Source organism: Scomber scombrus, chromosome 4 (genome assembly GCF_963691925.1).
Source record: "Scomber scombrus chromosome 4, fScoSco1.1, whole genome shotgun sequence".
Lineage (NCBI taxonomy): Eukaryota > Metazoa > Chordata > Actinopteri > Scombriformes > Scombridae > Scomber > Scomber scombrus.
This window is the reverse complement of record NC_084973.1, coordinates 29,825,730-29,852,467: the sequence shown is the minus strand read 5'-3', so window position 1 is coordinate 29,852,467 and position 26,738 is coordinate 29,825,730. Positions and strand designations below refer to the sequence as shown.

Here is a 26,738-nt window from a genome sequence, read left to right as displayed (position 1 = left end):
GAAAATTGGAGAATAAACCATTTTTTTTAAGCCTAATTCATGATTTTTTTTCTTCACAGACAATGAACCTTATTTTTTTTCTCACCTGACAAAAAAAAGGGAAAACACAATCTCAAGAATAAAACAATAAAAAGGGAGCGATATGGTTTTTAAAAAAATAACAAAAAAAAAATCTTAATGATAATAAATGTGTCCAGTCTTCAGAAAGCAGCAATAACATGAAAAACAAAATCTCCAAATGGGAATTCATATATCAAAAGGAAAAAAAAAAAAAAAATTCATACTTTTATAAAATAATTTGGCAAAAAAAAAAGGGAAAACGCAATATGACAATAAATCTCTATGACGTTTGATGGCTTGACACTGTGGGCGACACACTCATAAAACATCAAATAAATCACATATTTGTAAACAACAACAAAAAAAAACAACCCAGGAAATAATAATAATAAAGAAAAATAAGTAAATTTTTGCATAACTAGATCCACTAGTGAAGTAAATTCATCCCACAGTTACATTATTATAGACATTCATATCCCTCCCTCTCCTCGTGTTATTCCTCTGGACTCGCCGTGACTCGTGACGTAGACTACACACAATCAAATTTTGTTTCTTTTTCTCTCTCTCTCGCTCTCTCTCCTCTCTTTCTCTCTCTTTTTGTTTTTTTTTAAAGCCAGGAAGTGGTTAGTCACAACGCTATGTTACAGGCAATTTTCTCTATTTTTTTTTTCTTTTTTTTCTTCTTTTCAATCATTGACCTTATATATGTGTTTTTTTTTTTTTTTTTTGTTCTGTGTTTGTTCCTCTTAGAGTTTAAAAAGGCCATGGTCAAATATTTACAATATAAACAAGTTTTTTTTTTTTTTTTATATGTCTTGAGGAGTTTTTTTCCCTGTTCTTGTTCTCAAAAGCAAAAAAAAAAAAAAAAAAATGGCAACATGGCGAGAGAGGGGGGGGGGGGGTTTGTGATTGATTCGAACATGCCGTCGCTTCGTCGAGGGTGCGTTTTTTTTTTTTTTTTTGCTTCTTTTTCTTCTCCTCCTTCAGGTGATGAGTGCAGGTGGTAAAAGTGGTGATTGAGTTTGTTTCTTTTTCTTCTTCTATTTTTCTTTCAATCTCATTTTCCTCTCCTCCTTCGCTGAGCTTTACCTCGCTGTGGTGATGAATCAAAGACGACGTTTTTTTTTGTTTCCCCCCCCCCTCCGGTTACAGTCTGTCAGTGTGTTACAGTACATGTGGGTTACTGGACGTACAAGGAGGAAGGGGGGGGGGGTGTTTTTGTTTTGGGGGAGGGAGGGAGGGGGGGGATATGTGAGAGGTGGAGAGAGAGAGGAGGATACAACAAGGCAGATGATGGAGGAATGAAAAGCTCCTCGGAGGCGGGATTCCTCAGGAGGCGGGGTTTATTTCTTTATTGATGGCGGGAGGCGTGAGCTCAGTTTCGGCTGCCGTCCTCGGCGCTTCGCTCGTGCTGCAGGTTGTAGTAACAGTTCTGACAAACTCTCACCGGAGACGAGATCTTCAGCCTTTTGATCTCTGATTGGAAGCGACTGCACCTAAAAAACACGAGGGGAAAAGGTGGAAACGGTGGAAGGGAAACTCGGGTTATTAAAGGAGCAACGGCTGAACTATTTACATTAAATACACTATAAAAAATATCACACAATAACTAAGGGCTGTTATAAGTTCCCAGAGGCAATAATCATCTTAAAGTTACTTATTTTGTCTGAGAAAAAGTCTAGAAAACTATACATTTTAAATTAGATTTTCAATTTGAAAAACTAAAGACAGAAAAACATGCATATAATAATACACATAATAATCTTAAAATTGCTTTTTTTCTATCTCAGTAAAAGACTTTGAAGTGTTACATTTATAAAACTAAAGAGATACAATTTGCATATCCATACATTTGTGAAGCATAAGCAAACAAATATCTTTTTTTTGAGTTTTGTGTACATTTACAAATCAACTAGCTGACTCAGCATTTTAGGATGAACTGAATAACATAAAATATGTAAAGCACATGAAAAAAGTACTGATTACAGAATTATTAAGGTTTATAGGTCGTTGCATTTGGATATTATGCAAGATAGTAAAAAAGAATTATATGTGACTCAAAGGAGGCTAGTACAGAAAAAATAACAGAGGAGCCAGCACTGAGCCTTTGGGAACACCAAAGTAAAAAGAAGAGAATGAGGTGAAACTTAACATATTAACAGATAACTGAGTGAGAGAAATAATGCAAAAAATATTTAGGAGCCCATCTTGTAAATCCCATTAAATGGCCAAGGTGGTCATTGAGAAGTTTCTGTTTGTGTTTTGAATAATTATTGTATAAAATAAATATGTAAACTACTTGGAAATACATTAAAATAACAAATTGCACGGAATAATTAGTAAGTATTGCTCAGTATTCTACACTGTGTTGTATATCATAGCTAATAAAGATGCAATTAAGATGTAAGTTGTACAAAAAGTCAAATAAATCAAATATTTTAATAGGCAGACATACATTGTAGAAAACTAGTGTACACTTTGTGCAACAATATATTCACTCTGCACATCCACTCTTCTCTTTCAGGGCCATATTATAACATTTTTTGACCATTAAAGTCACTAATATCACAATACATTAGTATAATCGTCATGATCTGCCACTCCGGTGTGACTATGACCTAAAATAAACAGCATATCTATATCAGAAGTAGATAAAATAAATAAAAAAAAGACTAATTTCTTACTTCTGGCAGAAGAGCTGTCCACAGTTCCTGCAGTGGTGGCGTCGCTCTGTGAGTGAGAAGCGGACCGTGCAGCCTGAGCAGCTGTCCACCACCTCGTCTTTCACCCAGTGGTCCGCCGCCGAACGGCCCGGCTGATCGCTGACCGACCAGCTGAACACTCGGCCGCGTCCGTCACCCACCAGGATCTTACTGTGATCCCTGGATAAAAGAGGAGAATAGTGGATGTGTGAGTGATGAAAGACAGGATTTAAATCAACTACAGTGTCTCCCTTCAGCTTCCCCCCCCACATGCATCAAATAAATATAATACAATTTCATCTTTATCAGTTTGCTGCCAGACTCTGAGCTTACTTGGAGATGGCGAGGGAGGTGATCTCGGCTGGGTGAGCATTGTCCTTGCGATCGAACGCGGTGTGCATGGTAAGTTTGCTCCGGAAGACCAGCTGGCGCTCCCATCTGTAGCCTGAAAAAAAAAACACACACACACAAATAAAACACTTCATAAGCAGCATTTTTTCCACAAGGTGACAAACACACCTCAATATGTCGGTTGGAAACATGGAGGAACCCCTGCTGGAGCCTTCCTGCTCTTTGGTTGGGTTTTCTTTACTTGTTTTAAAGCTCAAAACATTGGTAGAATATTAAGTTTTAATGTTTTTGACTGTTCCTTCTTTCCTTCCTCCCTTCCTAACCCCCTTCCTTCTTTCCTTCTTTCCTCCCTTCCTTCCTTCCTCCCTCCCTCCCCCCTTCCTTCTTTCCTCCCTCCCTCCTTTCCTTCCTTCTTCCTCCTTCCCTCCCCCTTCCTTCTTTCCTCCGTCCTTCATTCCTTCCTTCCTTCTTTCCTTTCCTCCCTCCCGTCCTTCCTTCCCTCCTTTACTGCCTTCTTCCTTCCTTCCTCCCTCCCTCCCCCCTTCCTTTTTTCCTCCGTCCTTTCCTTCCTCCCTTCCTTCTTTCCTTTTCTTTCCTCCCTTCATTCCTCCCTCCCTCCTGTCCTTCCTTCCTCCCTCCTTTACTGCCTTCTTCCTTCCTTTCTCCTTTCCTTCCTTCCTCCCTCCTTTACTGCCTTCTTCCTTCCTTTCTCCTTTCCTTCCTTCCTCCCTCCTTTCCTTCCTTCCTTCTTCCTCCCTTCCTTCTCTCCTATCCTCCCTTCCTTCTTTCCTCTCCTCCCTCCTTCCTTTCCTTCCTTCCTTCCTTCCTTCCTTCCTTCCTTCCTTCCTTCCTTCCTTCCTTCCTTCCTTCCTTCCTCCCTCCCTCCCTCCCTCCCTCCCTCCCTCCCTCCCTCCCTCCTATCCTTCCTTCTTCCTCCTCCCTTCCTTCCTTGACTCGAGGACAACAGGAGGGTTAAAAGCTCAAAACATTGGTAGAATATTAAGTTTTAAGTTGCGGACACCCACCTGCCCTGAGCTGGTTATACGTCCGAGCCTCCATGATGGAGGGCTGGAGAGGCTGAGGTACTGCAGCCTGACCTGGATGAGGGTGAGCCGGATGAGGGTGAGGATGAGGGTGAGGATGAGGGTGAGGGACTTTGGTTTGGCCCTCGGAGTAGTTGACGAACACGAAGCCGTCCTTCTCGTCGATGCTGAGCGTATCTGACCAGCGGTGAGAGTCGTCAGAGCCGCTGTCCATCGACCACGAGGCTCCCGCTCTGGCTGTAGGACCTAAGATTAAATATCAGGAATGTGACAAATAAGTGTCGGCAAGATGAGCAATTCAAAAATATATTTAAAAAAAACTGTAACTGTTGATGAGCGGAGGTGACAGATGTTTACCTCTGGGTCTGTGCACGGCGCTTCCCGGCTGGCTGCCTCCACCAGTAGACGGGTTACGTGGTGCTTTGGGTTCCTGGTTTAAACTGGGTTCATCTCCGTCTGATTCGCTGCTGTCGTCTTCACCGCCGGCTCCGCCACCGCCGTTGTGAGTCTCGCCACCTTCTGTGAGATGAAGCAGTTAGTACACGTGCAACCTCCTGATGTCGTCTTACAGTCTCATCAGTTTATTCTGTTCTCTGACTCACCGATCTTCTCGTCAACGCAGCAGTCAGGCACATCTGGCTCCACCGGCTCTGGAGCAGGGGTTTCTGGGACTTGGAGGAATTCCATTCTCCAGAACTACAAGAAAGGTTTATTACAACTTTAGTCACATGCAAATATGAAAACATAAAAAACTGTAACTCTGCCAAAGCAAATACAGACATACCTTCACACTTTCCTCTGTGCTCTCTATCTCAACTGATTATTATAAAGCAATTGTATCTTAAACTAAGATAATATATGACGAGTGACGCAACGTTTTTCTTGTTTCTGATGTTCTTATTTTCCCGAAACAAATGATACCAATTCAAATAAGGACCTGTGCTGCATCAGCAACATTTTTAAAATCACACATAACCTTATCAAGATATGTACTCAGGAATTAAGTTATTTTCTTGTCTAATTGTTGAAATTTAAGATTGTTAAGATAAAGAATTGTGATACATTTTCTCAAATTTTTTCCCCGCTTATTTTGATTGAAAAAAAAGAATAAAATTGAAGAAAAAAAATTGAAGAAACAAAATGAGAAAAAAATTGGAGGAAAATAAATAAAATAAATAAAATAAATTAAAAAAAAAAAAAAATTTAAAATGGGGAAAAAATGACAAAAGTGAAAAAAAATCCCAATAATTAAAAAAAGAAAAAAAGCGCTCCCTCACACTATCTCACTTACTTGTCTAGTTTTAATAAGTCCCAACGTGTCGGTTCCTCAAACCTTCATCAGGCATATATCCCTTTATATTGATTAAAACTCCACTGTATCATTTTTTATTCATCATATATAAATTGTGTCGGGAAAACAGGAGCCAGTTAGTTGTTGTTGTTAGTATGTTGTTAAACCGCCTCCCTCCTCCACTACCAACACAATAATCTTGCATTGAATCATCACGGACTGATGTGCAATAACTGCATATGTTCTTTAACTTTTCCTTTTTACTGAACTTTATTATCATATTTTCCCGTATTTAACAGTTATTCTATTCTATGTGTGTGTATGTGAATGCATGTTTTGAGCCGATAAATAAACAAACAATTAAATGAAACACTTTTGACCTAATAAAGGAAGCAGTTCATGATAATGTGAGCCGGTTACCCTGACGACGCCGTCCGAGTGTCCCGTGACGATGACGTTCTGCGTGTCCCACTCGTTCATCTCGGACACGCAGCAGCACAGGATCTGCTGGCTGCGGCCCGTGAAGGTGTTGGCGCTGGCGATCGGGCTGCCGTTGATGCTCCACACGTGGATGTAGGTGCCTGCACACGACACGATGTCACCCTGTACACACACACACACACACACACACACACACACACATTACACACAGTGTCTGACCCGCTTTTTTCAAGTTATTTCCATCCAGACATCACAAAAGAGGAACTTCATGCTCCAACCCACCGTCAGTTCATTGATACACAGAGCAGAGACGGGCGCTCGGTGTCCTCGGAGCTGCGTGACGAAGGAAAGCTTGTTGAGGTCCCAGATGATGCAGGTTCGATCCCGCGAGCCGCTGACGACGATGTGGTACGCTGACGACGCCGTGAGACACGTTACAGCGTCTGTGTGGCCCAGTAATGCCTAAAACACAACACAACAGGTACAGAATGATTAGATTAAATCAACTATTTTAAACATTTTAACTGCTGATTTTGGAGGATTTTCATCTCTTGAAGGCGTTCTATCAATATTTGGAGAAAAATTAGAAACTTGACTAAAGGACTAACACAAAATGTCTAGCTTGAGCCTCTCAGTTGGCTCTGTAAAAACACAAAGCCTTAGAGTTTACTGTGATGTTGCAATTGGGAGCGAAACATGGCACCATTACAGCTGAATTAATGAAATATTGACCCAGAACCTGAAAGTAAATTAATTTAACCAACATCAACTTATCTCTTCATTTTAACCTTTAACTGATGAACTACTGAGCTTCTTTTAAAATGTTGTATTTTACTTGATTAAGCTGCTTTTACTATGAACCATTTTCACTATTTTCATTCTTCTATATTTATTATGAATTGTAAAGAAATCTATTTGTATTTTCCATCTTATATTATATTAATATTTATTTTTTCCTTTTTTTTAAATGTTGCTTTATGATCCTTTTAGGTCTTTTTGTTGTCGTCTTCACTGATGCTCTACTTCCTCTTCTTCTTTGAACTTCTTTTAAAATGCTGTATTTTACTTGATTTTATATTTTCCATTTATTCTATTTCTTAGCTATTTATATATTTTTTTATTATGAATTATGAAGAAACTTTTATTCATATTTTTATTTTCCATTTTATATTATATTAATGTCTTTTTACATTGCTTTATGCTCCTTTTAGGTCCTTTTTATTGTGAATGACTTGGTATATTTAATTTATTGTTTATTGTAAAGCACTATAAGCTGCTTTTCATGTATGAAAGGTGCTATACAACATAACATTATATTATTATTATTATTAACCATTTGAAGACATTATCAGGTTCCCACAAACCTTTTACTTTTGACTTTTAGCAAAATGATAGGGTTAAGTAAACTAATTTTGAAGCTCTCTTTGTAAAAGCTGCTTCAGGATCTTTAGAAACAGTTGATGTGTGTGTTTACCTGTTTGAGGGTGAGCGACTTGGCTCTCTCTTTGGAGGTTCCTGTCTCCCACACACAGATGGCCGTGCTGGTGCCACCGGTGATGACCAGCTTCAGGTTGGGACAGATGGCACAAAGGATCTGACCCCATTCGGACAGACATTCATACACCACCAACGCCTGAAAACAAGAGGCGGAGATTAAAGATTGATTCTGAGTGTTTGAGCTCATTCTCTAATCTTTACTATTGGCAAATATACAAGTTTAACATCTGTTTTTTGTGTGGTTTGTTACATTTGAGAGCTGTAAAAACACCATATATACATTTATTTTAGCCAGACTTCTCCTAATGTGACACCAAATATACAAAAATGGAAATAAAATGCATGTTTTTTTTTTAATTTTTGTGCAGCTGATACACATTTTTATATATGCAAATGTGCAAAATTGACCTCAAATTCAAAAATCAGCATTAAAACATGTTTTTATATTCATCATATTACACATAATGTTCGCCTGGACATTAAATAGTGATTTTAAAAGTCTTTTTCCCATCAGATTAATCAAAAAGAAGGATAAATCAAACATTCATTAATGACTGATGGAGACTATATGAATGTGAATTGGTGTTCAGACTAATAATGAGTCAGACTATGAACAGTATTTAAAGGTTAAGCAGCAATTATCTACCAATAAAGACTCAAGGCTGATTTTCTGCTGCACAAACTGATGCTTCAAGTATTAAAAAAGTGTATTTTTATAGAAGCACCAGCAGGGGGAAACATTGCCTTTAATATTAATCTAACTTTGACTCCTTGAAGCTTGAAGGTGAAATAATAAAAGCTGGAGACCCGCAGTGCTCCGTGTTTGTGTCGTCCTCCCGGGTCAAACTGACCCCGTCTGTTTTAACTGTTCTTTCTTTTCCTTTCTTTTCTTTCCTCCCTCCTTTCCTTCCTTCCTTCCGTCCGTCTGTCCTTCCTCCCTCCTTTCCTTCCTTCCTTCCGTCCGTCCTTCCTCCCTCCTTTCCTCCCTCCTTCTCTTTTTCTCTCTTTCCTCCCTTTCTTCTTTCCTTCCTCCATCTTCCTTTCTTCCTTCCTTGTCCTTCCTTCCTCCCTCCCGCCTTCTCTCTCTTTCCTACCCCCTACCTTCCCCCCTTCCTTCTTTCCTCTGTCCTTCTTTCCTTCCTTCCTCTTTTCCTTTCTCCCTCCCTTCCTCCTTCCTTCCTTATTTCCTCCGTCCTTCCTTCCTTCTTTCCTTTCCTCCCTCCCTCCTTTCCTCCCTTCTTCCCTTCCTTCCTTCCTTCTTCCTCCCTCCCTCCTTTCCTTCGTCCTTCCTTCCTCCCTTCTTCCTCCTCTCCTCCTTTCCTTCCTTCCTTAACTCGAGGACAACAGGAGGGTTAAGGAGTGGCGTTAAAAAAAAAAAAGCAGCAATTCTTTTAGAAATCCAAACATGGGGGGACAGAAAACTGCTGATTCATTGCTTCACTAATTCTCAATGAGCGACTCAGCAAAATTATTTCTCTAAAAAAAAAAAAAAAAATACAGTGTGAGAAACGTGGCGGCCGGACTATTGCTGACCTTATCAGATTCATAATTAGCCAGACGGCAGCTGAGGTCGGCGTAGCCCCAGGCGAAGGTCTTGCTCCAGGTCGGAGGAACCAGGACTTTGTTTTGCTCCACAGCGAGGATGCCCTTGTCCGTGCACACGATCTGTCCCACCGGCTCCTTCAGCTCTGCACGAGGGTAAAATAAAACAAGAGAAGAAGAAAGAGAGATTTATGCATCGTCGTGTAAGAATTGGTGCTGTAACAGGTTTTACGAGCAGAGGATGGTGCTAACTCTGTCAGGGTTAGATAGAGTTTAAAGCCTCGTTGGGACACATGTTTCAGAGTGAAATGAATCTAGGGTGCTTTATGGACCCATCAACGGCACTGAAGAGGCTTTAGAGTCTGTGTGTGAATACAAACACGTTAACTTGTACTAAAAACATACAGACAACGGTTGAGAAAAGTGATATTGGTGCTGAGAGACGAAGGATGTTTTTTTTTTTGTGTCCATGTGGTTTAGTCAAATTTAAAGGGGTTAAAATTAGAAAATAAACGTATGAATAACTTGCACACATTCTTTTTTTGTGGACCCAGCATCAAATTTCTGCTTTTAATCCATTTTGAGAGAATATATTAGAGGATTATGGCAAAAATGTCTAAGTGGTGTAACCATAAAAACTTTGTACCAATATAATTGGTATAATAATGTATAATTCAACTTGCTTAAAAACAGTAAATTCTCAATAAAACACCATATCAACTAGTTTGGCATGATCTTACATTATAACTTTTATATTAAATAAAGGTAATGGAATACAATTGTTCTAAATATTACATTTAATCTGGTAACCATGGAGATCAGGAACATTTACATTGTTTTAAATGAAGTAATTATTAGTATAAGTCCACTTAAATACACTGTAGGTGATAAAATATGTAATATTTATCATTCTTTTGTGGTTACACCATTTGACATTTTCAGGAGCATTCTTCAGTCATTCAGTCAAATGGTGCAAAGAGATAAAACCAAAACATTTTTTAACAAATCTGATGCTGCCTGAAGATATTTTTGCATTGTTGATCTTGCCAACCCTTATTTGTCACTGACCCGTATGTCATTGTGTGTGTGTGTGTGTGTGTGTGTGTGTGTGTGTGTGTGTGTGTGTGTGTGTGTGTGTGTGTGTGTGTAAATGTACCTTTAACGGGTGCAAGAGAAGGTCTCAGATTGTCCAGATGATGGAAGAAGATCTTGTCGCTGTTGGAGCTCGGAGGAATGCTCGTGACGTCACCGTTAGCTTTACTGCGAACGCGTTTGGGAGGGTGGGGCTTCTTAAACAGCTGAAACACACACACACACACCAACAGTCAGGGAGTAAAGAGCAACACTTCAACATCTACTAATAGCTTAATGATGATAAGACTGTTCTATAACCAAGCACCGTGTTGTATGTTGTATAAACTCTAGTGGCTCTGTTAAGCTTTAATGTCAATTGCACAAAAGCGACTGATGGAAGGATAGAAAATGGAGTCTTACATAGAAGTTGTGACGACCTGTCATGTATTGTTATGTTTATATTGAGAGCCCAGGTTTTGTAGGGCAGGTTTTCTCCAGTTTTTGGTTATATTAGGAAGTTAGGTTAATGATTTGTCTTTTTGTGTTATTTCTTTTGAGTAGATAAGTGCAGGAAGGTTTTAGCTTTAGTTCTTTTGTTTGTTATTTTGCTGCACCCTGATGTCAAAATACCTAAATAAAATCCATAAAAAGGGTTGAAAATCCTTGTCGCTGGTGATACTTAGTAACTGGGAAGAGGGGAGCAGCTATGATGCAAAGTTTCCCCCTCATGTTTTATATTATTTAAAGTGTTGAGCATGCTAATCTTAGCATGTTAGCCACAGTTTACATGTTAATATGAGGCTAAAAACAGTGATAATTAATGCTTAAATAGTAGAAGTAGTGGAATTAGGAATAACAGTAGCTGTAGTAAATGTTGTAAATGTGATGCTAACAGTAGTAGTTGCTGTAATAAAGGTTTAAATAGCAGATTTGTGCTACTTAATTAGCATTAGCAGCAGCTGTTAATAATGTTGTTTGTAGCAGCTTCACTACCACCAGTATCAAGAGAAAGGAGTAGTAGTAGTAGTAGTATTAGCAGATAAGCGAGTGTTTTACCTGTTTGGGAATCTGTCCGAAGTTGTTGATGAAGCCGATGGTCGCCGTCTCCTTGAGGGGGTCGTTGATGTTATAGATGTCGACCTGACCCTCGTAGAACAGATGGTGGAAGACGTTGACCGCCTCCACGGCCGGCGGACCCTGCTGCTTGTAGCCGAAAATCAAGTCAATCCATTCGTGGAGGTGGGCTGACACGTAGTCGCACTCCAGCGCCTGGAGCAAGGACGGGGAAGACAGAACATGGATTTAAACCTTTCTTGATGTCACTTCACGCTTTAATTGCGACATGTGTGTTAACTGTGTACCTCTCTGTGGACTCTAATGAACTCTCGAGGGTCGCCTTTAGCCCAAGGAGGCAGGATCACATCACCCAGCTTCGTGCCGTTCTGCTTGGCTCCTGTTAAATCAAACCAACAGAGAGCAGACACAGCATAAATATTCATACTCTAATTCATCTCAGTCAGTTTGGAGTGTTTCAACGCTTTCCTCTGAATACTGACCCAGGTCGAAGTTGTTGGAGTTGAGCAGGAACTCGGGAAGGTAGAAGAACTCGGGGATGAGCTCTTTGACATCTGCCATGTTGTGCTTGGAGGCGGAGTTCCAGGCTTCACGCACGCTGTGGAACATCCTGTCGGCCAGGTCGAAATGTCCTCCCTGGAAATGGAAACAGAAAAAAGCACAGTATGAAGGACGAGACGAGACAAGAGAGCAGGTTGTCTATTTTTTTTTTAAATGCTACAAAAAATGGAAGAAAAAGGAAAATGTTTCAGTCTCAGGCATATCACGAGCAGCATTTCCACACTTTAATATAGACATACAAGAGCTGCTTCAATCATCCAATGAGAGGACTTGAAATATCGCTGACTAATAAATGAGCACCTGATTTAATACCAATAGTGTGCGTCACCTGTCAGACTATAGAAAATGACAATTATAAAGAATAGAAAATGACCAAAATGGTAAAATCCAATAGATAAACAGAACAATTAAGGACATGATGTAAAGAAGTGTAGTAGAAAAATACCCTTTATCACTAGAAACAACTAATTTGTGATATATGTTAATACCCAGCTGTATAATACACCAACTAGAGTCGGTATTTATCTTGTTAATGATATGAAAAAGCAAAAGAAACACAAGATTACTTACAAGAAACTCCCAATAACTTCATTTTTTAAAAACTTTTCTTCTATAAAATCTGGACCTATTTTCTGCTGCACCTGGTCTTAATATTTTCCACAAGATGTAAAACTACTGTTTCCTTGTTGAAAACGTATTAAACTGGACTTTATAGCAGAAGAACTTTTTTTATGTGAGTTGTCTTGGTTATCTGACATATCAGAAAGTTTGTGGCCAGTTGGGAAATATAAAAGTAATCAAACCTGAAGTCTGAGGAAAATCTGTGTGAATGGCTCCATCCGAACCAGATAAGAAGCTACGATCATGGCCGATGAGTAGTGGGTGCCGTAGTGGTAGGCTGGTGTTTCACCTGGTGGGACAGAAAACAGCACATTCATTAAAAAACACATGAAGACATAAAGAGTTTGGTGCATGCAGAGAGATCTGAACGATACTGGATGAGAACAACAGCAGTGAAGAGAGAAGATAGATGAGAATAAATCAGTGTAATCAAGGGTGTGAAACTATCAGAGAGAAACAACCAGGAGGTCTCAGTTACACTCTGGGTTTTTTGGAAGAGGATTTAAATCTTAAAATTACTCTTATGTGGGAAATGTTGGGAATGTAACACAGAAAAAATGCCAAATATTGGTCAATTTTAGCTTTGGTTGTTTTTAGATATTTAAGTTCCTCTACTAGGAGGAAAGAAGGAAGGAAGGAAGGTAGGAAGGAGGGAAAGAATGAAGGGAGGAAGGAAGGAAGGAAAGGAGGAAGAAGGAAGGAAAGGAGGAAGGAAGAAGGAAGTAAGGAAGGGAGGAGGGAAGGAATGAAGGGAGGAAAGGAAAGAAGGAAGGGAGGAAGGAAGGAAGGAAAGGAGGAAGAAGGAAGGAAAGGAGGAAGGAAGAAGGAAGTAAGGAAGGGAGGAGGAAGGAAGGATGGGATGGAGGAAGGAAAGGATGGAAGGGAGGGAGAAAGGAAGGATGGAAAGGAGGAAGAAGGAAGTAAGGAAGGGAGGAGGAAGGAAGGATGGGAGGGGGGAAGGAAGGATGGAAGGAAGGGAGAAATGAAGGATGGAAAGGAGGAAGAAGGATGGAAAGGCGGGGGGAAGAAGGAACGAAGGAGGGAAGGAAGGACGGAGGAAAGAAGGAAGGAAGGAAGGAAGTTAGGAGGGAGGGAAAGAATGAAGGGAGGAAAGGAAAGGAAAGAAGGAAGGGAGGAAGGAAGGACGGAGGAAAGAAGGAAGGAAGGAAGGTTGGAGGGAGGGAAGGAATGAAGGGAGGAAAGGAAAGAAGGGAGGGAGGAAGGAAGGAAGGAAGGAAAGGAGGAAGCAAGGGAGGGAAGAAGAAGGAAGGAAAGGAGGAAGGGAGGGAGGGAGGAAGGAAGGAGGGAATGAATGAAGGGAGGAAAGGAAAGGAGGAAAGAGAGAGGAAGGAAAGAGAGAGAGAAGGAGGGAGGGAGGAAGGACAGACAGAAGGAAGGAAGGGAGGAAAGAAGGAACAGTCAAAACAGACGGGGTCAATTTGACCCGGGAGGACGACAGGAAGGTTAAAGAAACAGCAGGTCTGGTTTTCTGCTTTCAGATCTTCATATGTGACATTTTGTGTCATTGTGTGCAAACTTCTTAATGTTTAACTACTTTGAGAGTTTCTTGATTACTCTTGTAAATAATGTCAGGATTATTTTATTATATATATTTTACTATTGTTATTAGTTCAGTTCAGTTCAGTTGCTTTTATCGTCCCCGAAGGGAAACTTGACTTGCAGACAGGTTAGAAAAAATTATCAAAAACATAATCACATGTAAAAACAAGTCAGACTAATCCTCCTTTCCTTTCCTCCCTTCCCTCCTTCCTTCCTTCCTCCCTTTCTCCTTTCCTTCCTTCTTCCTCCCTTCCTTCTTTCCTTTCCTCCCTTCATTCCTTCCTTCTTCCTACCTTCCTTCCATCTTTCCTCCGTCCTTCCTTCCTTCTTTCCTCTCCTCCCTTCATTCCTTCCCTCCCTCCTACCTTCCTTCTTTCCTCCCTTCCTTCTTTCTTTTCCTCCCTTCATTCTTTCCCTCCCTCCTACCTTCCTTCCTTCCTTCTTTCCTCCGTCCTTCCTTCCTCCCTTCCTTCTTTCCTTTCCTCCCTTCATTCCTTCCCTCCTCCCTTCCTTCCTTCCTTCCTTCCTTCTTTCCATCCCTCCTTCCTTCCTTCTTTCCTCCGTCCTTCCTTCCTCCCTTCCTTCTTTCCTTTCCTCCCTTCATTCCTTCCCTCCCTCCTACCTTCCTTCCTTCCTCCCTTCCTTCTTTCCTTTCCTCCCTTCCTCCCTTCCTTCCCCAGAATAATTGTCCCCAGAGCGATAACCCAGACTTGATTGTTGCTTGTGATTTACAAGCAACAATCAAGTCTGGCTGAATTAAAACCACAAAGAAGAGAATTTAAAACTGTGATTCAGTATTCTGTAAATTTAGCAGGGTTATCGCTCTGGAGACAATTATTCTGTTCTTATTGCTGCTTTTCTATTTTAACTGCCCACTCTGCTGCTGTAATAATGCAAATGTCCCCATTGTGGGACTAATAAAGGAATATCTTATCTTATCTTATCTTAATAGCACGGCCGGTTCCTCACATTGCATTTTATTCTCTTATCATATAAATATTCTTATCTCCAGTCTGCTGGTTTGGCTCATTGGGGGTCTTACCATTGGGGTCCTCCCAGTCCTTGTACCTCTTCTTGTACTGGGTTAATCTGTCGTCAGTCTGAGCTCCCATCGGCTTGGCGAGGTTACGAAACGTCTTAGGGTTGTTCAGATCCAGCTCCTGATTAACAGAACCCATCATACACGTTACCACGGCAATAATTAATGAGAATACAGGTGTGATGAACGATGTTAATTGCTACTAAGGGTTAGGGTCCCAAAGTTCACCTCTGAGTCAAAGTCGGCCAGGATCCAGGGAAAGACGGGGTACTGCATCAAGTCGTTGTAGGAGCGACCGGCCAGCGTGTTGAGATGCATCAGATACTGGAAGTTACTGATTTCTCCTCGCTGGAAAAACACAGATCACACACACACACATACATCAGTGAGGTTTGGATTTAAAGAATTATAATCATCATTAAACTGAACAGGAGGATTAAAACCAGTGAGTCCAGGTTCTTACCTCCCATCTCTGAGTGACGGACTTCTCACCGACCAGCGTACTGAGGAGTCCAGATCTGACGGAGACGAGGACGGAGACGATGTTTAGTTACAACAGCTCAGTAGTTGTAAAGCAATGGCTGCTATGATTAAAGTATAATGATGTGGTGCAATATTAAATTAGCCTTTTTCCTCTCTTTTCTTTTCTTGGTCATTAACCTGATCAATTACTACAAAAGCCTCTATACATTATTCAGGAGAATGCATGTGACACATAGATTAAAAACAAGTTACTGGATGGTAATAAGTATCAACACATTCAATAAACATCTCACAACCTCTAAAAAAGGTCGTTAAGTTCCCCGAGAGCCGGAGGACAAACAGTGTGACTGTGTGAAACCAGGAGGAGGTCTTACCCTTGTTCCACGCTGGTGTTGGGTCTCTGGCCTGAGACGGACTCTGAGCTGTCGGCCAGCGAAGGCACCACAGCTAAAAACCTGCAGGAATGAACAAGGATCATGTTAAAAATGACACACCAGTAAATCCTGATAAAAATTACAATGCTGGTATTACAGTGCTTGATTCAAGAGTGAGAGAAATATTGCAGATTTAGCACATCTCTACTGAAGCATATTGCATTCATTTATAATATTTTTTTCTGAATTAACGCGATATTTCAAAATCCTGCAAGAAGCTCCCACCTGCAAGTTACGTTACCCTACCGTTACTGCTGCTAAGCTACAGAAATGTATTTCTGTCACACCAGTAAAAGCAAAAAAGCATCAGAGCTGAACATCTAATTACCTTATAATGTGAAACTAATCACATTATAACATGAAATATAAAAGATTACCCATCAAAAAACAGAAAACATTATTTTTTTGGGGAAAAAAAGTAAAAAAAACAGAAAAAATGTGTCCAAAAAACAGAAAAAATTACTCAGAAAAACAGAAAAAAATAGTCAAAAAAACTGGAAAAATTAGTCCATAAAATATAAAAAAAATTGTCCACAAAACAGAAAGAATTACTCTGAAAAACAGAAAAAATTACTCTGAAAAACAGAAAAAATTACTCTGAAAAACAGATTTTATTTCTCTTTCAAGTGAATGCAATACGCTTCCGTATATTTCTGAATCAATATTGATTGAATAGGTTTGGTGAGGACCTATGGAACCGGTGTGGGGGTTGAGTTTGTGGCGGCCGTGATCATGTGGTTGCAGGTCAGGTAGAAAATGACAGATAAGCACAAGCAGGCAAATATAAATGTACAGTATGTATCCAATCACATGTACATTTATACATCATTAACTATATTATTTATGGTTGTTGTAAGTGAACTGTCTTGTTGCTTTGTGTTGTAGATTCCACTTGGACAATGAAATTAAAAAATGGTCACCAAAAGCTTTTGTAATCCTTTCTTTCCACATGGAACCTGAATCCCAGATATCCAGCCTGAATCAGTGCTGCTATATTATATATATATATTATAATTTATGATGGCTGAGTAAAACCAACAGATAGTTCAAAGTACTGCAGATACAGTCCATGAACTGTTTCTTTACCTTTGGTAAACTTTGTTGCGGACTCCTTTCTGGAAAGCTAACAAGTAGTTCCTCCCGTCTGCTGAGAAGACCTCCACTGCCATGGGCTAAAAGGTGATGACACACACATTACACACAAATAAAACATTAGAACTACATGTCTAAATGTTTGACTTTTAATTGTGTGTGTGGTTCATGAGGTCCTGAGCCAGTGTGTAATATGTGCACACTGACCTGCAGCAGGTAGCGTCTCTTGTGAACTTCTTTGATGTCTTCGTAGGCGAAGATGCTGCAGGTTCTCTTCAGCAGACTCTGGCCTTGTCTGGCTCCTCTGGGGATGATCGCCTCGTGCAAACTGGACAAAAGATAAAACACAGACAGTGAGACATTTATGGACTGTCAATCCAGTTCTGCATTCAAATTCTACCTAACAAAGGCTTATGTGTACAAAAGGATTTAAATCACAACATGAAGCATTTCTATGATCTGAAATTTCCTTTGCTGTTCTGTGCTTTGTTTTTATGAGGTAATGTAAGTTCTGCAAGACTGAACGTATGATACAAAATAAATTAAGAATACACTCAAACATTTCCCATTTCTATTTGTAACATTTGCAGCCCCTTACCTAGAGAGTTTTACATAAATATAAAGCTACAAACCTACATAATTCACTCAATTAAAAATAACCAGTGTCATGACATCATGGCTCTGTGTCAGAAAGGATTAAAAAATCTAAATAAATAAATCTAATTATAGAAGATACTGATGATTATTTTGATTATTCATTTACAATATAAGCAGTTTAACCAATGGTTCAAGTGATGGACAAAAGACAGAAAATATATGAGTACATGCATGAGTTACATAATTAATAAACTACTAATATGATCACCAGTTTAGAGCTGCAACTAATGATTATTTCTATTATCTATTAATCTGACTATTACTTCCTTAATTCATTGTTTTATCCATAAAATTTAAGGAAGCATGTCGTAATTTCCAAGAGAGCAAAGTCTTTAAATGCCTTATTTTGTCTGAACAGTCCAAAGATATTCAGTATACTATAAAATTAGTAATATTACAGGGTTCCTACTCTTTTATTGAAATCATTTTCCAGGACATTTTCAGCTGCTACAGTATGACAGACAACTGATCACGCCATACTCTAATCATCACAGAATATAGAGAGACTATGGTGGTGGGATCTCAGTCCGACCCTCGGAGGAAAATTATGTACATCTTTAAGTGAAATGCATCATTCTGGTTTCACTCTGAGAGCAACATTAAGAGGTTATTATGCAAAGGCAGCGTAAGAACAGACTGAGCATGCCCAAACCCTCTAAAAGGTTTACATTCCGTCAAAAGGCAAAGAGAAGCAAAGGGAGAGAAATCATTTTCCAGGACAACTCAAGGTTTTCCTGGACATTTAACTTTTTATCTCATTTTCCATGATGACTGACCAATTTTCCAGGTTTTCCAGGACGCATGTGAACCCTGTATTAGTAGTAAAGATTACATTTTGAATCCAAACATTTTAGAAACTGCAACCAGCAAATATTTGACATTTTTCTGTTTTTTAAGTCGATCCCAAATCCATTAATTGTGTAAAAGTTGCAGCTTTACATCAGTTTAAGCAATCATTTAATTGTTTCTGCTCTGCAGAAGTTAAAACCTATAAACAATGAAGGGAAATGCAATTAAATGATAGGAGGCAGCTGTTAATAACACTTTTTTTGGGAGGGGACGGAGGGGGTGTTTTCAAATGACACCTCTAAAGATAACAGAACATATTCCCTTAATAGATAAATATGTAATACAGTATCTCTGCTGACATTCACAACGCATGCTCTTTCCACAGCATTACATCATCCGAGCAGCAGAAACTCCCACTGCAGCGTCCTGAGGAATGATGTCATCCTTTATTCGGGGAGGAGAAAGTGAAGTAAGCGTGTCATCCCGTCAGCTGCAGAGGGGGTTAATTATGCAGGTGTCCAAAACCTTGACGCACAGCGACAAACTACGGAGGCGTGAACTTACTTGGAAGGCAGCGTGTCGATGTCTCTTATCTCCCTGGAGACGGTCATGGTGAAGCCGTCGATGACGTAGAAGTGCTCCTTCCCGAACAGCAGCAGACCCTCGCTGGTGTCCAGACCTTGCACCCTGGCACAGCGGTACATGTGTTGAATCTGGAGGAGCAGATGTGAGAGAGAAAGAGACACGCATTAATTAGGTAAAAGTTTAGAGAAAAGTAGTTTTAGTGGATGAAGTCACCAGCTTAAATTCCTCCAGGCAAAAAGTAAATGAGTCTAAAAAAATGTGTTTTCCCCCCAAAAAAACCCTCAGTAAGTGGAGGTGAAACGGCCTCGAGCTAAACATGAAATCCCATCGGTGCTGCTGTGGAGCTGCTCAGTGGCCGTCGGTAAAGAAAAGACTGCAGCAGCTCGATTTAAAGGTCTGTGTGCTCGGGTTGTTTTTTTATTAATTGGACAATTCAGGGAATAAACTTCACTGAGAAATGTAAACTTAGTGCTGCAGTCTGTTGGTCAATAAAAGGAAGAGCTTACAGTCAAGTTCTGTCAAAATCAGAAAGATAATTCATGACATTTAATTTAATGAGATCATGTACGCAAAAGCCTTTAGATTTGTATTAATAGTATTTCCTGTCGTCATGTGATGTGTTTTTTTATAATGCCTTCCTCTTTTATGTAACTGATAGGTGTGTTTATGTTAAAGATAGAAATAATATTGCAGCAAAAAATAATAAATAAAAACATAAATATGAATACAAATCTATTTTTTTACCTGCCTATAGCTGCAATTTTTCACCTGCAGCAGGACAATTGATTTTCACCAAATTCTTTCCCTACTTTTGGCCACAGCTGTAAACACAACACTGTAGGGCTTCAACTAACAACTACTTTCATGAATGATTAATCTGATCATTATTTCAACCTCTAACTGATTAATTGTGTGCAAATAAAACAACAGAAAGCTGTAAAAACATCCATCACAGCTTCCTAAAGCTTAAAATGATATCATCATAATGTCTTCTTTAGTCTGACCAACAATATAAAACCCCCCAAATATTCTGTTACTTTAATGTAAGACATAGAAAAAGCAGCAAATCTTCATATTTTAGAGGCTGGATTGATTTAAAGTTTTTATATGTTTGCCACCAACGTTCACCAACTCGTCGTTAACATCGTCTATCTGCTATTTAATGCTGTAACAGTAGAGTAGAGTGAGTTGCCGCCTGTTAAGTTTCAGCTAAAAAATATGTAAATGTGAGCAGTGACACGGAACCAAAATATCATATCATATTAAATATCATCTAATATCATGTTGTGGGCTGCAAAACCAAAAGCAATGAGCTGAAAGATGCTGAAAGGCTCTGCAGGGCTGTGAAGAGTTAGTGATTATCCTTTACTACAAACACATACTAGAGACACGTTGTTCATCTAAAAAGAATATTATAGCTACTGTAAAGTCCGTGTAAAGTAAGAATAAATATGTGTTCTGAGTTTGACATACCACAGAAAAGTGTGTTGTTAACCACCCTGCAAAATTTGAATGATTAAAAAAATCGCCAAATATATGAAATTAGGCTTCAAAGTTGTGTAAAAACCAGCCTCTTTCTCTGCTCCCAAACGCTGTGGGAGTGGCTGCCGAGTCTGCTGAAGCCCCGCCCCCTACCAAGTATCACCTGTCAATCAAAGTCACCACCTCTGCCAGAAACATGGACGCTACGTCTGAGAGCTTTCTGCCGCTAGCTCAGCCGCTAACTCGGCGGCTAACTCAGCTAACTGGCTAACTGTAGACTGTAGTAGTAGTAGTGTTAGATATTAACAATAACTGGCCACTAGGCAGGTTAACCACTGAGGAGAGCGGACTCTCGGTCTTATATAGTAGGGGAGGGACCAAAGTCATGGGGTAGCCCTTTTTTGCAGGCTCAGAAAATCAGGAAAAATGAGAGGGTGAGAAACAGTTTAAGGCTCTATCTCCACAATTCAGTCCTGCATAGTTATCAGCCTTTTCACATGTATAATATGTTTAGAAGTAAATAAATGAATTGACTTTACACAGACTTTAAGGAAAAGCACCTGGTGTATGTTTATTTGTGCATGTTGATGTCAGAGAGGCAGCATCATATAATGTTAATGACTAAGACTGTTTTATTGCCTGTAAATTGCAATTATAATAAAGAATATAAGACTCATATAATACTAATAACATTTTGCACGATCAGAATTAAAATATGAATTCATTAGCAGTAAGTAACCTATTGTGTAAAGCACTTTAGCTTTTAGCTCCTGGCTCTTTTAAATATAACAGTAAACAACATTATAATGATCATAAATGTTTTATCATCTTGTTATGCGTGTCCCTTCCTGACCTTCTCTCCCTCCTCCAGGAGGCGCAGCAGCGATGTGTTGTCCGTCCTCTGCTCATCCTCCAGCCCTCCTGACTCCAGCAGCTGCTCCTGGAGCTGCTCCTGACTCTCCTCGTCTGCTCCGTCCGCCGTGGAACGAGATCTCTTCAGAGGAGCTTTCACCAGACCTGAGGAGAGGAGAGCGGACACGTGTGGGTCAGTGATTAATAAAGGTTCTAAAAATATCTTCAAAATAGTTTTAAAAGCAGCATCAGGTTTGCACCATTTTTTAACCAAAAGTAAGACTGAATGCTCCTGAAAATGTCAAATGGTGTAACCACAAAAGAATGATACATATTAAATATGTCATCCACCTAAAGAGAGAGAGAAAGAGAGAAAAGTGAGGAAGAAGGGGAAAGAAAGAAAGAAAGAATGGAAGGAGGAAAGGAAGAAAAAGGAGAAAAAAAGGAAAAAAGAAAGAAAAAGAAAGGAAAAGAAAGGAAGAAAAAGGAGAAAGGAAAGGAAGGAGGAAAGGAAGAAAAAAGAGGAAGGAGGAAAGAAAAGAACGAAAAAGTTGGAAAGAAAGAAAGAGGTAACCACAAAATAATGATACATATTAAATATTTTATCCACCTACAGTGTATTTAAGTGGACTTGTACTAATAATTACTTCATTTAAAACAATGTAAATGGTTCCTGATCTCCATGGTTACCAGATTAAATGTAATATTTAGAACAATTGTATTCCATTACCTTTATTTAATATAAAAAGTTATAATGTAAGATCATGCCAAACTAGTTGATATGGTGTTTTATTGAGAATTTACTGTTTTTAAAGCAAGTTGAATTATTTGGTACAAAGTTTTTATGGTTACACCACTTAGACATTTTTACCATAATCCTCTAATATATTCTCTCAAAATGGATTAAAAGCAGAAATTTGATGCTGGGTCCACAAAAAAAGAATGTGTGCAAGTTATTCATACGTTTATTTTCACATTTTAACCCCTTTAAATTTAAACTAAACCACATGGACACAAAAAAAAAGTCACGACCCATCCCCAAGTGGAAGAGTTTAGAGAAAGAAACCAGCTTTTATTTTCAGAAAAACCTAAAAATATCTCCATAAAAAGTCATTTAGAAGACAAATGTATCTCCTCTGTTGTTGCCTCCATACCTTTGACTCTGGCGATGGTGTCCTCTCCGTGCTCGGGCTCATGCTGGGTCGTCTCCCCCTCCGTCGTGTGCTCCACAGAGTGCTGGTACATGCCGGGGTTTCCAGACAGCAAACGCATGAAGTACTCCTTGCTGTCGTAGCTGATGGCTCGCCGGTAACGCTGAGGCTTCTGGAGACGGAAGAAGAGAGAGAGAGATGAAGGTGAGTGACATGTAGTATAAATATTAGTTGGTAATGCAGGTTTGGGGATGAACTGACCCCCAAAAGAGGAATTTTTATCATCATTATTATTATTGTTCAATTTTGGCTGTATTATGACTTTTAAAGAAGAAGGATTGGAGAAAAAACACTGAAATATGCAAAAAAAGTGCAATAAATTACATGCAATAGACCATTTTTACTCATCTTGTGACCTAATACTGCAGATATGAGGTGCAGATTCAGAGAAAACCAGCATCATCTGTAACATGAACACTCATATGAAGCTAGGATGTAATTCTTTCTTGACATTCACACTATATTTGATTTTTTTTAAAGTATATTTTAGGATGTAGAATAACTTCAAAGTCACAGCAAACTATGAGAACAACACCAGCTGAACGAATACATGAGATCACATGCAAAAAAACCCAAAAGTCATTAATTCACTCGTTCCTTGAATTTAAAGCATCAAATTTCCTACAAACACTTTTCAACCTGACAGCACACGTAACACACAGGGTGAGTTTTAAACAGGAAGCTGCACAGCAAACATAGACGTCAACGTTTTCACTGCACTGCTGCTGAAAATGCAAAATTAATCATTTCATCCAAACTGAATGAAACTGTCTCCTAGTTCATCATATCATCCTTATTCCTCTTTAAATACTGTTGTTACTATCATGCAGTCACACCAGGCATCAATCAGAGCTCCACTACTTGTTTTTCTCCGATGTGAACTTCAGGCAGATACCTGTGAGTCAAGACCCCAAACAACAGGTGAAGCTACCACGGGCACCAGAGGAGGGGAGAGGGGCTGGAGGAGTAAAGAGAGGAAGGGTTGAGACTGTCTGAAGCTTCTTATTTGCCTTTATTTATTTTATTTTATTTAATCAGGTAGTTTCAGTGAGTTTAACATCTTTTTTATTTCCCAAGGAGAGACCCGATAATAATTCTATAATATTAATGTGACATATAATCATCATGTATATTGTTTATACCACCAGAATGCACTGATTCAGTACAGTAGAAAACAACACTGCTTTAAAAAAAAAGAAAGAAGTAATTTAACCCTTTCATAATGTTTAGGGTTAAATTTGGCCCATATTTTACATTTGAAAGCTGTAAAAACCTCTTATACACATTTCTTTTAGCCAGATTTTACCTAAATGTGGCCCACAGTGTATACAAATTGAGATAAAATGCATCTTTTTTAACATTTTTGTGCAGCTGATACACATTTGTATATAGGCAAATGTATAAGTTTAACCTGCGTTTATTTAAAAAAAATCCAAAATCAGCATTTAAACATGTTGTTATATTTATCATAAGATTCAAAAGAAGGATTAATCAAACACTTTATTCATGACTGTTGCAGAATTTATAGTTTAGAGACTAATTATGAGTCAAAATATGAATATGAATAATGGTAAGTAAGGGGTTAACTTTATATTTCTCCATGTTCGTACTAAAAATATTTATTCACATTGCAAAATCAATGTGTTTATACCAGTGGACAAAAATATGCATTTCCTATAATAAAATAAAAAAAAGTCTTTAAATCTTTAAATATTTTTTTGAATGTGTTAAATGTGGAATTACAGTATCTTGTTCTTTTCTTTTCAAAAGGCTCCCACATGTGTAAAGAGCTGATTCATGATGTATTATCAGGTTTCCTCCTCATATAAAAGCTATAAAGCTCCTTTCATTTCAGATTAGCTACAATATCACTGTGACATGCGATTGCTCCAATTCAATGCACACTCACTTATTTAAAGAGGTAAATAATGACATTAAAGTACCGAATATTAGTGTTAAACATGTTTTTATAGTTGAATCTGGAGGAATCTGACTTTATAAGATGATTTGATGACTAAATATTTAAATCACAACAGCTCAGCTTATATATGAAGAAGCTACAGAACTGATAATGATATTCCACCGCGGGGGCAGAAGTGTATGACTTTGTCCAACACTCTGCACAAGTGCTCCCCGAGCATGTTTAAATTACGTGTTATAATGAAGCCTGAAGGACTTTGGACTTAATTATTCTGGCTCGTTTTAAAAGGGTCACGAGCCAGAAACGTCTCCCTGGAAGGAAAAGTCTCGATTGTTCCACAAGATATTAAACTGATGTATGATATGGAGGCTTTATGGCGGTAAAGATTTATTACTGGTGTATTTTTGATTGTTATATTAATCTATTATTTAACACCACTAGCTGCTTTTATGATCTATGGTGATTTAATGATATATTTTAATATTACCACAATAAGAGCATTTACTATTGTTTTTATTGCTTCTGTATTTACTTTTTAATTATTGTTCTTTATTATTTTTATTGATGCTATTTCAATTTTTTGCTATCCACGTGCTGCTGTAACACTGTAAATTTCCCCATCATGGGACTAATAAAGGATTATCTGATCTTTAAAAAAGTGATATGTTTAAATTGAGTTTCCATGTGTCACATTTTGGGACATGTTGATATTAGGGTTAGTGAAATATCTTGAAAAATGTCTTAAAAGCAGCATCAGGTTTGTTAAAATGTACATTTTGTATTTTTGTTGGTTTTATGTCATTTGAAATGACATTTGAACCATTTTTTTAACCAAAAGTAAGACTGAATGCTCCTGAAAATGTCAAATGGTGTAACCACAAAAGAATGATAAATATTAAATATGTTATCACCTACAGTGTATTTAAGTGGACTTATACTAATAATAACTTCATTTAAACAATGTAAGTGTTTCCTGATCTCCATGGTTACCAGATTAAATGTAATATTTAGAACAATTGTATTCCATTACCTTTATTTAATATAAAAGTTATAATGTAAGATCATGCCAAACTAGTTGATATGGTGTTTTATTGACAATTTACTGTTTTTAAGCAAGTTGAATTATTTGGTACAAAGTTTTTATGGTTACACCACTTAGACATTTTTACCATAATCCTCTAATATATTCTCTCAAAATGGATTAAAAGCAGAAATGTGATGCTGGGTCCACAAAAAAAGAATGTGTGCAAGTTATTCATACGTTTATTTTCACAATTTAACCCCTTTAAATTTGACTAAACCACATGGACACATAAAAACAAACACTGACCCATTAATATAAATCTTCACATGATTCTCTGTGAGCTTGTTCTTGTGTTTCTCTGAACACATAAATCACGGCGGAGTAGAGAAAAGGAAGCTTTTGGCAAACAGCGAGCGATGAGGAAACAAGGCAAACAAAGCTAAATGTGTCTCGTTGGTGCCATGAAAACCGAGCCACCGGCTGATGATGTCACTTCCTCACGTGACGGCGGGACGAGCTCAACAATGAGCTCTGATTCAGGAGACCAGTTCAACACACTGCAGAGGGGAACTGGTGGATGTGGACAAATGGAGACTATCATTTTTATTATGTGAATGTTTTACTGTGTATATAAAATATCTATACTATATCTAAGTATATTTCATTTTTGAAGACTGGAGTAATGTTTGCTGTATTACTGAATATTCATTTATGTGCTTTTATATGTTTTGATTTAAACATTTTCAACTTGTTTCTGCTGCTTTTGTTTGTTTTTCTAACATTATACATGATCCTTATGGCATTAGAAAAACCTGAATACTGCTACTTCTTCTTTTAATATATAGTAACAATAATTCTTACACCATTTTTTGGATTTAATAATCACTAATTATAGTTGGTAGGCCGTTTTCTTAATGTCTAAAATTTAGATAAAAGTGATGTTGATGTTCCTGGATTGTTATAAATAGGGTTTGGTGATGTGGAAAAATAAAAAAATCATGATATTTATGTTTAAGTTCTTCAATATTTACATTTAAATAATATTGATAAGGTGAATATTAGTGCTTTCACAAATTATTTACACATTTATTCTCAGATTTTTGATAAATAATTATAATGTGGCTATATTAAACTACATAATTTTACTGCTATGTCGCCTTTAAAACTGAAAAAAGACAAAATTTATGCCATATCATGATATTACCATATCCAAAATCTAAGACGATATCTAGTCTCATATCACGATATCGATATAAAATCAATATATTGCCCACTCCTAGTAAGAAATACATACATAATGAAAAAGTAAGAACTATATTTAATTATTTCATCACTATAAATAAAGAAATCCA

At 38.3% G+C, this 26,738-nt stretch overlaps 1 protein-coding gene across 1 annotated transcript in view; it reads right to left on the bottom strand.

Moving 5' to 3' along the window:
* Positions 1-951: 951 nt before the first annotated feature.
* wdfy3 (WD repeat and FYVE domain containing 3) overlaps positions 952-26,738 on the bottom strand; it is a 123,436-nt gene continuing 97,649 nt past the window's right edge. The window contains exons 43-66 of the mRNA XM_062416820.1: positions 22,385-22,553; positions 21,232-21,395; positions 18,876-19,024; positions 17,073-17,193; positions 16,860-16,945; positions 15,714-15,794; positions 15,320-15,374; positions 15,085-15,204; positions 14,860-14,977; positions 12,440-12,546; positions 11,558-11,711; positions 11,363-11,454; positions 11,058-11,270; positions 10,084-10,225; positions 8,919-9,073; positions 7,363-7,521; positions 6,171-6,350; positions 5,868-6,050; positions 4,759-4,852; positions 4,514-4,675; positions 4,139-4,402; positions 3,096-3,207; positions 2,745-2,942; positions 952-1,556 (exon numbers count right to left, since the gene is read on the bottom strand). Coding sequence (XP_062272804.1) covers positions 1,436-1,556; positions 2,745-2,942; positions 3,096-3,207; positions 4,139-4,402; positions 4,514-4,675; positions 4,759-4,852; positions 5,868-6,050; positions 6,171-6,350; positions 7,363-7,521; positions 8,919-9,073; positions 10,084-10,225; positions 11,058-11,270; positions 11,363-11,454; positions 11,558-11,711; positions 12,440-12,546; positions 14,860-14,977; positions 15,085-15,204; positions 15,320-15,374; positions 15,714-15,794; positions 16,860-16,945; positions 17,073-17,193; positions 18,876-19,024; positions 21,232-21,395; positions 22,385-22,553 — 3,399 coding nt within the window. The 3' untranslated portion in view covers positions 952-1,435. The remainder of the gene's footprint in view (positions 1,557-2,744; positions 2,943-3,095; positions 3,208-4,138; positions 4,403-4,513; positions 4,676-4,758; positions 4,853-5,867; positions 6,051-6,170; positions 6,351-7,362; positions 7,522-8,918; positions 9,074-10,083; positions 10,226-11,057; positions 11,271-11,362; positions 11,455-11,557; positions 11,712-12,439; positions 12,547-14,859; positions 14,978-15,084; positions 15,205-15,319; positions 15,375-15,713; positions 15,795-16,859; positions 16,946-17,072; positions 17,194-18,875; positions 19,025-21,231; positions 21,396-22,384; positions 22,554-26,738) is intronic.